This window comes from Lissotriton vulgaris, chromosome 5 (genome assembly GCF_964263255.1).
Source record: "Lissotriton vulgaris chromosome 5, aLisVul1.2, whole genome shotgun sequence".
Lineage (NCBI taxonomy): Eukaryota > Metazoa > Chordata > Amphibia > Caudata > Salamandridae > Lissotriton > Lissotriton vulgaris.
Window position 1 is genome coordinate 6,237,074 of NC_141693.1, and position 12,797 is coordinate 6,249,870.

At 49.4% G+C, this 12,797-nt stretch overlaps 1 protein-coding gene across 3 annotated transcripts in view; it reads right to left on the minus strand.

Moving 5' to 3' along the window:
• The window catches only part of HSD17B8 (hydroxysteroid 17-beta dehydrogenase 8), a 170,752-nt gene that overhangs the window by 71,913 nt on the left and 86,042 nt on the right, over positions 1–12,797 (minus strand). For 2 of the 3 annotated variants that reach the window (XM_086920645.1, XM_086920644.1), the window contains exon 2: positions 1,146–1,348. In XM_086920645.1, coding sequence (XP_086776771.1) covers positions 1,146–1,348 — 203 coding nt within the window. Of the gene's footprint in view, positions 1–1,145; positions 1,418–12,797 lie in introns of all 3 variants that reach the window. The other variant, XM_086920646.1, reaches the window with a different exon arrangement.

Here is a 12,797-nt window from a genome sequence, read left to right on the forward strand (position 1 = left end):
GAGAGGCCAGATCAGAGAGGCCAGATCAGAGAGGCCAGATCAGAGAGGCCAGATCAGAGTGGCCAGATCAGAGTGGCCAGATCAGAGTGGCCAGATCAGAGTGGCCAGATCAGAGTGGCCAGATCAGAGAGGCCAGATCAGAGAGGCCAGATCAGAGAGGCCAGATCAGAGAGGCCAGATCAGAGAGGCCAGATCAGAGTGGCCAGATCAGAGTGGCCAGATCAGAGTGGCCAGATCAGAGTGGCCAGATCAGAGTGGCCAGATCAGAGTGGCCAGATCAGAGTGGCCCCCGCAAAGCAAGGCAGCTCAGCTCGGTTTTCTCGCTCTTTAATTGAAGAGAGCTGTTTCTCATCTAACAAGCCACAGCTGATAGGCTTGAAAGGCTCTAAGAAGCATAAGATTGATCTGCAAAAGAAATGGCAATCTGAGTGCCTTACGTATGAACATAAGAGAGAAATAGAAGAGTCGGGCTCAACCAAGAGCCTTGTGGACGCCCAGACACAAATGGCTGAGACCGAGCAGAAGGAGTCAGAACAGGTTGGAAACCATCTTCCAGGAAAGGAGATTGACACTCAAATGCACTTCCTCGCACGCCCACAGATTGCGACCACTGGCAACGTACAGAGTGGGAGACGGTATCGAATGTGGCTCTGAGATCCAAAAGCGCCTTCGCTGCACTCCATCCCTGGTCTAACATCGTGCAAACGTTATCAGAGGCATGTAGCAGAGGCATCTCAGTGACTTGGAGTTGGGGAAAGCCAGACTGCAAAGAGGACAGGAAGGAATTACTCTTTCCGAAGACAGAAAGTTGCACATGGACTTCTTTTTCCAAGATTTGAGAAGTAAAAGGAAGAAGAGAGATAGAATGGAAGCTACTTAATGTTAAGAGGGTCTGCGGAGGCTTTCAGCAGCAGACCAAGCAAGGCTTCTATCAATAGGAGCAGCGATGAGAGCTTCAACCATGCATCATGCTTCACCATGAAAGTCCTGCCATTCACGCAAACTTGAAGGGGCGCATTTTCACTTTTCCATATATTAACCTACAACCTCTTAGACCCTCCCTTTATCTTCCCCAGATCGCTCCGGATGCCCCACGTATGCTTCTTCTTCCCACATCTCGCTGCGTGGCCCACTCTGGCTCTTACCTCGATCTTGGACATGAGCGCAGTCACTTTCTTCAAGGAGCTGACGTCAGCTGGAAAGGCGACGTGCTGCTGCCCCTGCTGATCACGTGTCAGCATCTGTACGGTTTCATTGGCTGCTGGCCCATTGAGGTCCACAACTGCGACAGACGCACCTTCTCGGGCGAACCTCTGACATACAGCGCGACCTATGCCACTACCACCACCTGGAAGGACAAGAAGAAAGACCAAGGAATCAGAACTAAAGGTACTCGAGAGAAGGTCACCAGCGGATCCTGAAGCAGTCCTCATAGTTACACCTAAGACAGAAGGTCAAGGCACATCTGTTCCCTAAACAGGATGGAATCTGTCACAGACAAATGCACCAAAAGACCAGGGCATGCCCCTACCAGACCACCAAGGCTTGCTGTGCACTACATGCCATTTCCAACATCTAACTTTAGAGTAAGTGTTAAAATGGAACAAGCCCAGTGTCATTTTCAAAGCAGAATTACAAGTCACGTGCAAACAACCCTCAATAGAGATAGTAACATACACACAAACAAGTGACATCTAATGCATAATCACACACAAGTTATGTTATGTTAACTAGCATTTGTAGCGCGCACAGATACCCGGAAGTGTCCCGGCACGATAGGCACACGCGGGTGAACAGAAGGGAGAACAGCAGCTAAACCACTTAATTAACAAGTAAGGTTTTCAATTGCTTCAAGTCACACTGATCACACGATTGTTGTTGTAGAATGTGAATAGCACTTGAACACAAACACTCAACTTACTCTCGCCCCCAAAGAAACTTTACCAAAGACGGACTCGCACCTGAACAAATCACAGCCAAGGGAGAATCACGCTCAAGCAAACAATATCCACAGAGGAATCACACTGGAGCAAGTCAGAACTGAAGCACAGCACATAGTTCTTCTTTTCCTTTCCTTCTCTCTCCACCACTTGGAACCTCTCTATCCACCAACAGTTAAAACTTGGATAGCACACTTACAGATACAAAATCATCGCCCCAGCTTCTCCCTCTTCCGTCTTGTCCCCGCTCCACCTCTACAGCTGCCCCAGAGAGGAAACAGGATCATTTCGACAGAGGAGTCTCATTTCATGCCATATGTATTTTTTACGTTTGTCAAAGAAGTCTGCAACCACCAAAGTTCATGTCGCTGTCAGCAGAGACATAAAAGGCCCCAGGGAGTGGGTTCACTAGAAAGCCATGAGGAGCTGAGCTTGTCGCCATCTGGGACATGGCTATAAAAGCAGCTGTAGGCCAAGCCATCCCCACTGTGCACTATGTACTGCCTGTTGTGTGTGACGTAGGGTGCTTGGCCTTGTCCCCTCTTTGAAGGTGCAGTTGAAATTCACAGCTCGGCTAGATTCGATTTTCATTTAAGTTCTAATGCAATGAATGAGTTGACGGTAAAGGGTGTTCGCACTCTGGTAAAAACTCCGCCAGGGGTCTCTTGTAAAAGGCATCGGCCCCACACTTGGTGGGCAACACAGGGAGGAGAAACGTAGCGGCATAATACACATTTTGAGGGTGATGGAGGAATTCCAATGAGCAGCGGCTAGCCATCGATGTGCCGGAGGAGTGCGCGCACTATGGAACAGAGAGTGAGGGTTAGCAGGAATGATTTCATCCGATGCGGGGGTCAGTGGCCACAGGCTGGCTGAGACATCTCCTTCACACGCTTCCTACATGACAGTGGAGACCTAGGCACATGGTGTTGGTGGAGGCGGTTGGGAGACATGTTCAAGATGTTTCAGCCACGGATTAGAAGGTAACTCTTTCAGAGAACTTTGGACAGGACAGCGCTGGACAGTTGTCACCTGGCCGAGGGCCCCATACACCCGGAAGGAGACCCAGTTTGAATTAAAGGATCAGGAGAGGTGACGCCATACGCAGAAAACTGATGCAACTATCACAGTCAGTGCTGGACACCCGGAATGTATGTAGGAACCATGCAAGTGAGGGGAGGACCCTTGGGTACAAAAGTCTTAACAAGCAGAGGTGTGCTTGGAATCAACAAGAGAAAAGCTGGTCCTGAGAACAAAAATCTAATACCCAAAACCAGTGTGCCAGCAGCTAAATCCATGCAAGAGCTGAAAGTGTGGAACAGACACCTTGCGTGGAACATCTCTGACCAGAATCGAAGTGTGTTAGCATTAGCAGTAGAAGCCAGTCCTACAAGCACCTCCCTCAATGACCCCTCTTGTTAATTCCAAGTGAATGCAACCCACCCTGAACACTTGGAGACCATGAGGCGAATAGCAAACGCTGATGGGGAGGCAAAAGGTCGGTAAGTGGCTCGGTAACCACCTACAGAGAATATGACTGATGGCCAATTATATTCAATAGTTAGGCTTTAAGACATTTTATGGAAAAGGTGTTTAACTGATTTTTGAAGTAATATTTATCATCTTTAATTCTGAATAATTAACATTTAAAACGGAGACTGCCAAAGTTCTAGATATTTTCAAACAGGCCCGATCTGCCTGATGTTGAAAAAGTCAGGCTGGATTTAACTGTACGCAAGCACCATCAGCCTATTTCTCTACTCTTCTTTGGGGCAAAAGTCTTGGAAAAGTTTGTTGCAACAATGGTTCTCTGCAGGACGGTATGGGGTCCATTATAGTCTATATACTCAGCAGGCCTTTGAAGCTTCCCATTTGTGGACCCAGCCCATCCTGGGGGAGGGGGCATAACACCTCTGCCTAGGATGGCCTTGGTTTCTGGACCCAGAGAGCAGACGCTCTCTACCCAGGGGTCCAGAAACCGGTCTGGTAGTGGCAAGTGGCGGGTAGCAATTCAGGAACCACACCAGTGCTAGCTGTTTTTCAGGGGGCATCTCGCAAATGCCCTCTAAGTGCATTTTACATGAAATCCCACACTGGCATCAGTGTGGGTTTAATGTGCGGAGAAGTTTGCTACCAAACTTTTCAGGTTTTAGTAAAGCCATTGTGGAGTTCGTGGTGAACAACTCCCAGACCATACACTCGTTATGGCTTTTCTACACTTACAATGTCTAAGAATGGACTTGGACCCTGTAGGGGTCCAGGGCTCATGACACTGTATCCTCGCCGGAGGGCTAGTGCACCCTGCTAGAAGGGTGGATTACCTAGGCCTCAGGCAGTGAGATGTAGACATAGCACACAGGGATGTGTGCTATGTAGACTCTTCACTTTTCTCTGCACCAAAACACGCAGCCTGCAAATGCAGAGTGTGGGTGCTAAGGTACAGTGCCTTTAAGGTTGGCACAATAGGTGTTGCAGCTCTCAGAACCCATCCCTGGCCCAGTGCCCTTGGTAAATTTTACAAGGGGCTTATCTGTGGTCAGAGATGTGCCAATTGTGGGTACAAAGGTACAGTCTTGGAAAAGAACACAGGCCCTGGGAACCTGATTGGCAGAACCCCGGGCACACAAATTCAAAAGTGGGGTTTAACCATGCAAAAAGGAGCACTTTCTTACACCAAGTATTTTACATTGGAAAACATTTATTCAAACACACCTAGCAAGAGACGTATAATGCTTAATACTAACTTCACCTGCCTTGAAAGCCCTGCATTGGTTACCGGTTGCCAGACGATCCACGTTCAAGCTGCTTTGCATCACCCACAAAGCGATACATGGAATGGGACCGCTCTTCATCAGGAATAAAATCACCAAACACATTCAACAAAGGAACCCCCACTCTAAAGAGGCACCTCGCCTCAAAATCCCAACATACAAGAAAAAAACCATGGGTGGCACATCCTTCTCTGTTCAAGCAGCCAAATTATGGAACTCTTAAACCCCCAACATAAGATCCACAGACAGCCACCGTATCTTCAGAAATCTACTCAAGAATTGGCTCTTCCCCACAGAAGCACCATACACAAACAGAAATTTAGAATATATCTCCCTTTCACTATAGATATGTACCTATCTTTGTGTATTGCTTTGTATAAACATGTAAAATAATTATGTTTAAAAAAAAAGTAAAAAATTAAAGTACAATAACACTTGAAAACCGGAGTTTATCTGGTGCATCTTTGGTCTACGTGTAATTGCTTCCATTGTGCATCTGTGTACCTATTGTTAAAAGTTAGGCTGCAAACGTCAACATTATCGGCGCCATCTTGCCCTTTTTGAGCTCATTCGTGCGCGTAAGCAGCAGCCATTTTGAGCACCATGGCCTCCCTGCCCCTCGCCGAATAGCCAGCGCGTCTCTCTCTCTCTCCTAACCTCGCAGGCACCCCCCTCCGCACGCTGACAACCCCCGCTCTCACATGCCTTGGGTCATAAACCCCTCTTCGGCGCAGCTCTGCCTCGGAATCCCATCCTGTTCCCAGCGCGACACCTCCCTTCATCCCTTTCATAGTCCCAGGTCCTTTTGATACAAACCCCCTTTTCCTGTGTACCCGTTTGTCTTCCTCGTTCCCAGGCCACCACCTGGTCCTGCGGATACTGTTTATTGCCCCCCCGTACAGTAGGAAGCTTCCCCCATCAAAGGATCCAAGAGTTGATCGAAGCCCCCACCCCATGAGATCCGATCAACCTCACACATTCCGTGAATCGGCGGAATGTCCTGCTGCGCGACAATCATCACCTGTTGTGACCGGGGTGGGGACTTCAACTGTAAATGTGTGTGGGAACGGGCCTGAAGGGGAGATTCCGAGGATGTCCTTTCATACTTCAAAGCATTGCAAGAATGTGTTACATGCAATAAAGTCCGTAAACCTGTGTATAAGAGGCCAGGCCTCAGAGATGCGGTTAGAGCACCTCGAGAAGATACCCTGTTGTCTGATTTGATGTGTTCTGTTCCGTCGGAATAAAACTTCTGTTTCCTGCCTTCCAGTCTCCAGCGCCTGCCTCTTTGTTTGGTAAACTTGAGTGGGTATAGAAGCGGCTAACGCCGGGCAAACTTCGGAAAAGGTCTTCTGCCTGTTCCTTTTTTTCAACAATTGGCGTCCCAAACGTGGGGCCCATCAGCGACCAGTGGATCCAGTGGGAGAGGTCCTGACGACAGAGTGAACGACTGCAACGATCGGGAGTGCACCAGTCCGATAGACCCTCGTCTGACAGCCGATCATCCGAACTTCACTGGTTCCGAACAGACCTCTCTCGAGTGATCTACGGTCCTGACTGGGAACCATCAGGAGTGCCGCGAGGAATACGAAGAATAGAGGACGATCGGGCGCTGGATTCGGAAGACAAGAAACTGTCCATGCGGTCCGGGTAAGGTCGTGTAAACACGACGAATTGCGAAATGATTGTTTGATTGTTTAGAAAATACTAGTATTACTCTTTGATTGATTTGTTTGGAGATTCGCTGTCTGCAAACGGAGAAACAACAGGCTCTCTCTTTGCAAACAGTGAAGGATAGGTAACGCAGCCGTCGTGCCTATCTTTCTCCCCCACTGATTAATTGATTGAACCCGAACTACTGTTCGCGGATTACTTTCTGGAGATTCTCTGTCTACAAACAGGAAAGAACAGGTTCCCTCTTTGCAGGTAGTGAAAGGGTGGGGAACGCAGACTTTTGCATGCCTATTTATTCTCTCCACTGATTGTTTGATTGACCGAGCATTGACTGTTTGATATTGGTTCTTGAGGTATTCACCGCCTGCAAACAACGTAGAATAGAAATATTCGGTCTAGTCTTTGCACGCAGTGATAAGATAGGTAGTGCTGACTTTTGTCCCCATTGTGATCCGTCATGCCTGTCTTCTCCCCACCGATTGGTAGCCTGTTTAGCCCGGACCGCTTATTAGAGATGAACCATCCGGCTCCACTGGAGGGCACCCCTAATAAGGACATGTTCATGAAACATGGATTGATCGCTATAACCTATAGCAAGCTGTGGCATGAATATACGAAAAAGGATCGAGAAAGTCAATGGCCACTGATAGGATCCTTCGATGATGATAAGATGAACGCGCTAGAAACAGCCCTTGGTAAAAACAAAACAACGCCCACTATGCTTGATAGTTTCGGCATGTGGCGCAAAGAAACTGAACAACGTAAAAAGAAAACTGAGAGTAGGTTGGGAAAAGAGCTGCGAAAAGCAGCCCACCTAGCTGCTCAGAAACTAGAAGAAGAAATAAAAGAAAGAGAGGAAGCCAAACAGAAACTAGAAATAGAAACATCAAACCAGTGTCCGGTTAGAACGCCCCCTACGCTCTATCCTGAATTACCCTCGAAACAACGAGCCAACGATGATCTGCTGTTAGGTCCTCCGATCATCTACATGCCCCCTCCATATGCCCCTTCCCAACTCTTAGCACAGCACCCACCTCCCCCAGGTACAAACGAGAGTAGTGCCACAGCTTCGGCCCCCACGGCCTCTGTGCCGGCCGAACTCCTTGTATTAGATACTACACAAACAACAACGTTAGGCGACCCGAGACCCGAAGAGCTGGTTCTGCAAGAACAAACAGATTAAGCAAAGATGAGCGAGCAGGGATTGACAAGATAGCAAGGACACTGGTAGAAAGAAAGGAAGATGAAGAGTATATCACGGATATGTTTAATTCGTATACAGGAAGTCACAGACGACATTTTACCGTTCGACTGTGTTACCATGTCTTAAACGCATACGAGGACCGATATCGAGACAAAGGTCCCGGGAGCCTAACGACTCTGTACCGGAAGGTCGATATCGGGGATGAGGGCGAGTGTGATGTGACGGACCTCCTTACGCGCACGCTTGAGGTTTTCCGCCACCTCACTGAACAAAAATCGGGAACTAAAACCACGACATCCGTAGTGACCGAACCACAAACTGAGCAATCTAACGCCATGATGCCGATACGGGAGGCTGCCCCTTACTGGGTTCCTCCACGAGGTGAAGGGACTAACGATGATGCGAACCACAAAGATGCAAAGGGGAGGGTAGTGTACAACTGGGTCTACCAGCCGTGGGACCGGCAAGAGATTCTGACATTCCGGAAATCTCTGCCTGATCTACGTAAAAACCCCACTGCCTTCTATACTGAGTTAGCTACAGCCCTAGGTTCAACGATTATGACCCTGGCTGACATCGACTTGTTTTTCGGGTTATGTCTACCAGCTGATGTGTGGAAGCAAATCCGAAAGGTCGATCACCTTGAGCTGTTTGGACATACCTGGTCACAACTCGATGGCATCGACAAGCAACGAGAACCTGGACAAAAGCCTTTGAAACCCATTTTGGACCTACCAGATAAAATCGTCCAGAAATTAAAAACCCTAATTCCAGAAAAGAAAGTGGACTGGTCGATAGTAACGGCCTGTCGCCAGAAACCCCAGGAGGATGTATCGGATTACTTCTCCCGGTTCGAAACGGTGTTCTCCGATTACAGCGGCCAGGACATGACCACTGCAACCGGACACCATCTGTTCGTCCAGAATTATGTTAAGGGTCTATCACCAGAGGTCTCCCAGAAACTGCAGGCCAGCGAGAGTAGTTGGGCAGCCTCCAAACCTACGGCTATCCTCCAAATGGCCCAATATTACGAACATCAGAAAAATGAAATCGATAGAGCCACAGAGAAAAAGAAGAAAGATTTGAAAGAAAGGGTGATGATCGCACAACTGCAAGGGGTGACTATAGGACGTGACCAATACAGGGGAAACTATCAGATGAACGTCCCTAAGACTGCACCTCCCAAGGACCGTACTTCGACTCCCCACATTGGACGTACAGACATTAGAGAGGACCAGTGCGCTTTCTGTAAAGGAACTGGCCATTGGAAATCCCAATGTCCGATCCTTTTGGAAATAATCAGAAACAAAGACCCCAAGGACATAGCAAGTGGACCAAGAAATAAGGGACAGCAGCGAGGGCCCTCAAATGACACGACTAATGACAGATCAGGCAGACCAAATACATTTGATCGACCCAGACAGAACCAATACCAGCAATCTGACTATGATGACGCCCACGACTTTGCATAGGACTGCCAAGGGCAAGGGAGGGATCCAGTCGAGCTCTATGTTGACCAGCAAGGCCCTTACGTCACTGCTAAGGTCTTGGGTACAAAGTCTCCATTTCTGGTAGACACTGGCGCAACACGTAGTGCGTTATCTAAACGACTGATTCCGAGGGCACCCTTGTCTGGCTCACTCATAACATCGACAGGTTTCGATGGAACGCCCTCGACTAACCCTTTGTCCGCCCCGATCCTCTTCGACTTAGAGAACAACACTACTGACACCACGTTTTTGCTTTCCTCCAATAGCCCTGACGCCATTATGGGACTTGACTTATTGAAACACTTCCGAGCGACAATTAGATGTTCTCAAGACGGAGTTCGAGTTTTCCTTTACGACAACCCCGTCCTGCTTAGACAGTGCCCTCCCCGACACATGTTTTCCATCACTGACGCCGACACATCCCTGCTTGACACTCTGCCTCCGCATCTGTGGGCCAAGACGGATTCGGACGTAGGACGCATGATGATTGACCCAGTACACATTACTGTCCGACCAGACGCAACACTCCCAAAACTTCCACAATATCGGATATCGCCCGAGGGCGAGAAGGCATTGGTAAAGATTATTCAGTCACTGATAGACGCAGGAGTGGTAGAGGAAGTGGTTAGCAACGTTTGCAACAGCCCTATCTTGCCCATCATCAAGAAACAGGGAGAGGGAGATGAGAAAGCATACCGCTTTATCATTGACCTTCGAGAGATCAACAAAGTGGTGGTACCCCAGTACCCCGTGGTCTCAGACATCACCACCATCCTGACTCTGATTCCTTCTACTGCCACCACCTTCACTGTCATTGACCTCAAAAACGCATTCTTTTCCATTCCCATCCACCCAGACAGCCGATATCTCTTCGGCTTCACCCTAAAAGCCCGCTCATATAGGTTCTGCCGAGCACCCCAGGGCTACACAGAAAGCCCTAGCATCTACAGCCAGGCTCTCAAGAGACAACTGGATCAAGTCCAGTTACCCGATGGAGTGGTGTTAGTGCAATATGTCGATGACATCCTTTTGGCAGCCGACACCACTCCATTAGCAGTTACAGCCACCATTCAACTCCTGCACTTCCTTGCGGAAAATGGCCACAAGGTCTCCAAGAAGAAGTTGCAATTCTGCCAACCCAAGGTCACTTACTTAGGCCACCTTTTGTCCAAAGACGGAAGGAAACTCACTCCCGACCGGATCCAAACCATTCTCGAAACTCCTGTCCCTAAGACTCAGAAACAGGTTCGCTCCCTACTAGGCCTCACCTCCTTCTGCCGACAATGGTTACCAAACTTTAGCCTCATTGTGAAACCGCTGCTTTCTCTGCTAGCCAAAGACGTCCCCTTCCCACTCCCTTGGACCCCTGAATGCCAAACCTCCTTCACGGAACTACGAGATGCCCTTTGTTCGGCCCATGTCCTAGGTACCCCCGATTACACAAAGCCCTTCTCCCTTTACACCCACGAAAGGGAGGGGTGCGCTTTGTCTGTCCTGACCCAGTCCATTGGCCCAAAGCAACGACCGTGCGCTTACTTCTCTGCCACTCTTGACCCTGTAGCCAGAGCCCTGCCTGCCTGCCTTCGAACTGTAGCTGCCGCTGCTATCTCTATCCGACAGAGTGAGGGGATCGTGCTCTCGAATCCCCTCACGGTACTGGTACCCCATGCAGTTGACACCCTCCTGAACCAAACCAAGACGCAACACCTGACGAGTGCACGACTGACTGGATACGAACTGACTTTGCTTGCACCCCATATCACCCTGAAAAGATGCACCACACTGAACCCGGCAACTCTGTTACCCTTACCAGAGAACGATCCCAATGTGCCCCCTGTACGTGACTGTGTGACTCTTACGGACGAACAGACTAGAAGTAGGGTTGACCTCAGAGACACGGCTTTTCCTGACCCTGACTGAGAGCTGTGGGTGGACGGTTCTTGCATCAAACTCCCCGATGGCACCACTTCAGCTGCCTATGCAGTCACCACGGCCCGAACTGTAGTAGAGACAGCCCACATTACACAACGATCTGCACAGGCAGCGGAACTGATTGCCCTGACACGAGCATGCATCCTAGCAGCAGGAACCACAGCGAACATTTACACCGACAGCCAGTATGCCTTCGGGGTGGTTCACCATTTTGGGCTCCTCTGGAGAGAAAGGGGATTCTTGACCTCACACGGCACCCCCATCTTGCATGGAGATCTAGTCTCCGCCTTGATCGAAGCTGTCCTTCTCCCCAAGAGGCTTGCGGTCATTAAATGCCAGGCACACAAGAAGGTGACGGACATTATTGGTCAGGGAAACGCACTAGCCGACATCACTGCCCGAACGACAGCCGAAAATAGGACGACAACACGTATGTACGTGACCAGGTCACAAGCAGAAAAATGGACTGACGCTAGGGACACTATTAGAGACATTCAAATGGCTAGCACACAACACGAACTGACTGAATGGACACGGGTGGGATTAAAAGATGACGAAGGCTGCTGGCGGACAAAAGACACAAACAAATGGTTGCTACCTGACTCGTACCTGATTCCCATATTGACTATGGCACACTCCCCTGCACACATAGGGTCAGCCCCCATGATTGAACTTGTCTCCAGAGTTTGGCACAACGACAAGATCACCGACTCAGCCAAACGTCTGGTCCAACAATGCTTGATATGCCTGCAACACAACTCCGGGAAAGGAACTGTAGTACCCCGGGGAGGGTTCGGGGTCCCAAATCACCCGTTTGAAGTCCTGCAGATGGACTACATCCAGCTAGACAGATGCCAAGGCCTGAAATATGTACTTGTAGTAGTATGCGCATTTAGCAAGTGGGTGGAAGCATACCCAACCCGTGACAACACTGCTATGGCCACTGCAAAAGTACTATTAAAGGAATTTTTCCCTCGCTACGGCCTTTGTCGGATTTTATGGAGCGACAATGGCCCCCACTTCATAGCCGAAGTCATCCAGCTCATCATAAAGGGGCTGGGCATCCAGCAGAAGTTCCACGCAGTCTTCCACCCCCAGTCTGCGGGTCTCGTTGAGCGACACAATGCCACCCTAAAGCTCAAATTGGCCAAGATAGTGGCTACCACGGGTTTGAAATGGCCAGACGCCCTCCCACTGGCATTGCTATCGATGCGTTCCACCCCCACCAAACATCACCTGACACCTTACGAAGTTGTTTTTGGTCGACCCATGAGTGTCTGGTCTGCACCGAAACCAACTTCCATTCATGACGTCCCGGACGTCCTAATGTCTGATTATCTGTATAAATTGACTGAAACTCTGTCTGTCATTCATCAGCAGGTGCAGCAGGCCATCCCCGATGCTTCCAGGGGTCCGGGTCACGCCATCCAACCTGGAGATTTCGTGCTGATCCGAAATTTTCAGCGAACGAAAAGTCTGGAACCCAGGTGGACGGGCCCCTGGCAAGTGCTGCTCACCACCCGGACGGCTCTTCGTGTGGAGGGGAAACGGCACTGGCTGCACGCGCACCACTGCAAGAAGGTCTCCTCAACTTTGACCACAACAGAAAGCATCGACAACCAAGAAGAGCTCCTGAACAAGGACCGACCGTCACTAGCCTGCTATCCTGATTCCGAAGCCCTTGAACTTGCAAAATTCTCTGATCCTACTGTGCCATCCAAAGAAGGGTATTTCCTACGACGAAAGGAGGGAGCTTCGGCTAAGTAGACCACGGACTAAGTTAAAT